At 41.3% G+C, this 4,999-nt stretch overlaps 1 protein-coding gene across 5 annotated transcripts in view; it reads right to left on the reverse strand.

Annotated features, from left to right (window-relative positions):
* Positions 1-4,999, reverse strand: part of Egf (epidermal growth factor) — a 79,420-nt gene that overhangs the window by 30,981 nt on the left and 43,440 nt on the right. For all 5 annotated transcript variants that reach the window (XM_021157941.2, XM_029475162.1, XM_029475163.1 and 2 more), the window contains 2 exons: positions 4,009-4,113; positions 2,321-2,544 (listed from right to left, as the gene is read on the reverse strand). In XM_021157941.2, coding sequence (XP_021013600.1) covers positions 2,321-2,544; positions 4,009-4,113 — 329 coding nt within the window. The remainder of the gene's footprint in view (positions 1-2,320; positions 2,545-4,008; positions 4,114-4,999) is intronic.

The following is a 4,999-nucleotide window of genomic DNA, read 5'->3' on the forward strand; positions in this document are numbered from 1 at the left end:
CATAGTGTCTCACAACTACCATTCTAGTTCCAGGGGACACAACACCATCTTCTGACTCTCTGTGGCCCCAGGCATCCATGCAGCAGACAAAACAGCCATACCCATAAGAGAAGAAAAAAACAAAACAAAAACCCTGAGCTGTCAATTGAGAACACACCACATGTATTGCGGTGGATGGCACTAGCATAGGAGACAATCAAACACCACATTATGTAATACTGCTCTCCAGGAGAGAGTTGCACTACTCTGATTGTAGTAGCACTTGCAATTAAAAGGTCTCCGCTAAAGGGCTCTGGGTCTACCTCAGCTGGTGAGGGGCTTCCTATCATGCACAAAACTCCATTTAATCCCCAGCATCATCTAAATTGGGTTTGAGGAATGGGCCCTATCATCTCAGCATTCTGGAGGCAAAGGCAGGAGGATCAGAAATTCAAGGTAATCCTCCACTATACAGAAAGTTCAAACTCAGCCTGGAATGCACGAGACTCTGTCCCAAAATAAATAAAACAGAAAATTACATACAGTGCTTTTGGATCCAGAATGAGATGGTTTCCTCTGGTTAGGAATGTTCATATAGCTACATACCTCAGAAATCAATGAATTTCTGCCAAGCACATGGATAGATATGGTCCAACTATGTATGCAAGCTTATCACTGTTTATGGAGAATAAGGTTATTTTAAAGAATCTTAGAAATATATACAATTTAAGAATATTGCTTGCTCTATTTCATGTTATATTATATAGAAATAATATAACATGTCTCTAAACTAAAGAGAATTAGCAAGGTCTATTTTATTAGTTCCTTGCTAATGAGACTGATTTTTGATCTTCCCAACCAGTCTCTATATCCCTAAAGCCCTTCGTCCCAACACTCCCAGTTTCTCATTCTTCCTTACACTAACTTGCTATCAGACCCTCTCTGAGTTTTATTCATAGTAAGTTTTAATACGCTAACCTTCTATCTCTCCATTTAATAACAAAGTAGTTTGGGTCTCCATGACCTAATGTGTAGACTAGCACTGAGCTAACCACTGGTTTCCTTCTCTTTAGACTTCAGTCTGACCTCTGTGCTGCATCTAAATGCTTACCTTGACAGGCGGTCTTGTCACATATATCTCTTGCTCAAGAACATCTACTGGTTCCTTAGTAAATTCAAAATTAGGTTCTGTCACTTTATCCTGGCAGTTCTTCCTATCACATGGCTGAGTTCAAAAGGTCAAAAGCACTGCCTTTGTGCTTCTCCTTTGTGTGTGTGTGTGTTCTGTGTAGATCTCTGTGTGAGTATGTGTCGAGGTTAGAGGAGAGTGTCAGAACTCTTGAGCTGAAGTTATAGATGGTCGTGAGCTACCCCCAAATGGCTGCTGGGAGCCTAACTCAGGTCCTCCCAAAGACTAGAGAGTGCTCTTAACCACTAAACCATCTCTCTAGCGCCTGGCTCAGTGTTTTCAAGATACTTATAAAAATTCATGATCTCAGCCGGGCGTGGTGGCGCACTCGGGAGGCAGAGGCAGGTGGATTTCTGAGTTCAAGGCCAGCCTGGTCTACAAAGTGTGTTCCAGGACAGCCAGGGCTATACAGAGAAACCCTGTCTCGAAAAACCAAACAAACAAACAAAAAAATAAATAAAATTCATGATCTCCCTTGATGAATCTTAAAAAGTAACAGGGGAGAAAACTTCCTTGATTAATCTTTTCCATGTTATTAATTAACATTCATCAATGCCTAAAAGTGATATTATCACTGTTACAGAATGGCAGACAAAAGATAAGTAAATAAATAAATAAGAAGAAGAAAAAAGAAAAAAAAGAATAGAAAAACCCAGAAGAAATAAGGTTTTTATTCTTAAATACATTTGGACAAAAATTAAGAGTTTTCACTTTCATTTGGGGAAATCTGGAGGAAAAGAGATTATACAATACTACATTTTATTCAATATTCCAGTGCTCGGGCTTGGGTAATCTGTCTGATTTATAATTCTTGGAGAATTCTGTCTCTGTAGTCTGGTTAAATGTGGACATGTGTAAGCACATTCAGGATTTAATATTCATCAGCACTCAGTCAAGGAAGTCAGAGACCCAGCTGTCATGAGCAAGAACTGCTCTTGCAGAGAACCCATGTTTGGCTTTCAACACCCACATCCACCAGCTTACAATGGCCTGAAACTCCAGTGCCAGAGGACCTGACACTCTCTCTAGCCATTGTGGCTACATGCACCCATATGCATACATCCCCAAACACATACATATGTGCACACGATTTAAAAAATAATAGTACGACTAAACTAGAGATGAAAAAAGTCATGCAGCCCAAAGCCTCACCTACATCGTTCTGGGTAAGCCTTCGGCGTTTGGAGCCATCCAGATTGGCCATTTCAATCACAGACCTCTTGGTGTCACACCAGTACAAAGTGTCTGTTAAGTAGTCAATCGTGATTCCATTGGGTTCCAGTAGATTAGAGCTGGCTATCAGCACCCGGTCGGAACCTTGAAGGGAAGCGCTTTCAATCCGTGGAGACATCCCTACGTCCGTCCAGAAGAGTCTCCTTCGGGCAAGAAAACTCACGAGTCAAATTTGCATGAAAAAATTCTTATGTTCTTTCAAGACATAGAAATCACTTTAAAGAGTGGTACACCATGAAATATGTAAGGAGAAAAGGCAGCAACTCACGTTAAACAATTAAAAACAAGAACAAAGAAACCCCTCAGTCATCTGGGCTATACAAAGCATCTAGAACAAAAAGGAAATCTGGTGGCAGCCATCAGATGGGGAAGGAATTGATTTTTGAAGTTGTAGAATATTACTTCATCAAATTTGTACTTGAATGAACAGTGGTAAATCAGCAGCAAACTGCATACAATTTGGTAGCGTGTTTTTATGTCATGCACATATGAAGTTACAATCTAAAAGGAGTAGTGTGTTTACCTGTCCTAGACTTATGCAAGGTTCTGTGCCTGCTAGGATAATTTTAATTTCACATTTCTAAAAATATCAATCTGGTTGATTATTTTGTTGGCTCGTGTAAAGATGGGTTCGCCTTGTTTTAGCCATTTGATCAAGTCCAAATCAATTATCAGTTACTACTAACATATCATCCAGAGACTACTATAACATTTCCACCAAAAATAAAACCTTCAAGGTTCTGGCCAGATGCTAAGAGCCAGCTCTAACCCATTGGAACCCAATCTAATCAATAGGAATTGCAATGAACTACTTCACAAACACGTTGTATTGGTGTGACAATGAAACAACAGAAAAAAGTTATTTCTTTTTCTCTTTGCTTTTTAACAACTCTGAAGAAACTCTCTATTCTCCTTAATTCTCTACTCTCAAACAAAAACGTGAAATGTTAATTCATAGTTTGTAACATAGAATCTATTAATCTTTCATAACTTTTATTTCTGCTTACCTGATTCTAAAAACAACCTATCATTTGAAGTCATCCTAAGATTTTTCTAAATAGTGTTGATAAGTCAACACTCCTAATTTCATTTTCCACTCAAGAAACAATGTAGATTTTTAAATCTTTTCTGTAAATGAAGGATTTTTAAATTTTTATGTAGAGTGTTTTGCTCACCTGTATATCTATGCATAACATTTTATGCCTAGTCCCTGTGAAGGCAAGAGAGGTTACTGGATCTCCTGGAACTGGAGTTACAGATGGTTGTGAGCTGTTATGTGGGCTAGCTGGGAACAAACCAAGCCTAGGTCCTCTGGAAGAGCAGTCAATGCTCTTAACCATGGAGCCATCTTTCTAGTCCCGACAACATTATAAAAAGTCAATTCATGGGATTAAGCATAGTTTGTTAATGGGAACCAAGAGACAAGGAAGAGATGTAAGCTGTTAGGCATACTGGTTCTGAAGATCTGAACCAAATTCACAGATTTGCTTGGCTTCTGACTACACTGCCCACCTGAAGTCTTAGCACAAACTCTGGTCATGAGCATGGCAGACATGAACAACTGCGTAAGCTCAGATAAATGGAGCCCTCTTTTCATAAGTATCTACCTGGCCTTCGGATGCACAGCGATTCCTCGTGGCCTCGAGATGTTCTCTCGGATGATTATTCGATGATGCTTCCCGCTCAGATCACTCCCTCCAACAACAGACTTCCTAGAAGGTAAATATAAGTAGGGAGGTGTTAACTCATCATTTTCAAATAAAAATTTTCCTTTTCTCATACCGATACATGCACATTCTTTCCCCCCGCCCCTCATACACACACACACACACACACACACACACACACACACACACACATCACGTTAGAACCAGCAAGTTCTCTACATAAAAAATACAGCTAGCCAGTGGTGGCACTCACCTTTAATCTCAGCACTTGAGAGGCAGAGGCAGGCGGATCTCTTGAGTTCGAGGCCAGCCTGGTCTACAGAGTGAGTTCCAGGACAGCCAGGGAGACACGGAGAAACCATATCTTGAAAAACCAAAACCAACCAGCCAAACAAACGAAACACCAGATAACTAGCACCCTCTTTTGATCCCAGGCACAGGACAGGATAAAGGGGGACTGTCAGCAGCCTGGCAGAGACAAGGCTAGGAGGCAAATGTTTATTTAGTCTTGTTCTCTTCACAACCTTCCATTTCCTGATGGAACTTATGGAAGCCAGAGACTAGGAGGCCAGAACAATCATAGGAGGCCAGGTCACAGAGCACGGGAAGAAGGCACAAGCCAGCACAAGGCTAGCAGGGGGAGATTTACATGGGTTTCAATTTCCTCCCACCTGGCTTCAGGGCAGATGCAGGGCTGTGGTCAGCCCTTATCCCTCACTTCATTTCCCATGGTTCCAGTTCCTTTGTAGCCATATTTGTCTCCTTCTGAACTGTGTAACCAGCGGCAATAAAACCACCCTCTCTGATCTCACTGTTACAGCACTAATAAGTTTCAGCTGCCGGGCGTGGTGGCGCACGCCTTTAATCCCAGCACTCGGGAGGCAGAGGCAGGCGGATTTCTGAGTTCAAGGCCAGCCTGGTCTACAAAGTG

The sequence above is a fragment of the Mus caroli genome, chromosome 3, assembly GCF_900094665.2.
Source record: "Mus caroli chromosome 3, CAROLI_EIJ_v1.1, whole genome shotgun sequence".
In the NCBI taxonomy this organism is placed as follows: Eukaryota; Metazoa; Chordata; class Mammalia; order Rodentia; family Muridae; genus Mus; species Mus caroli.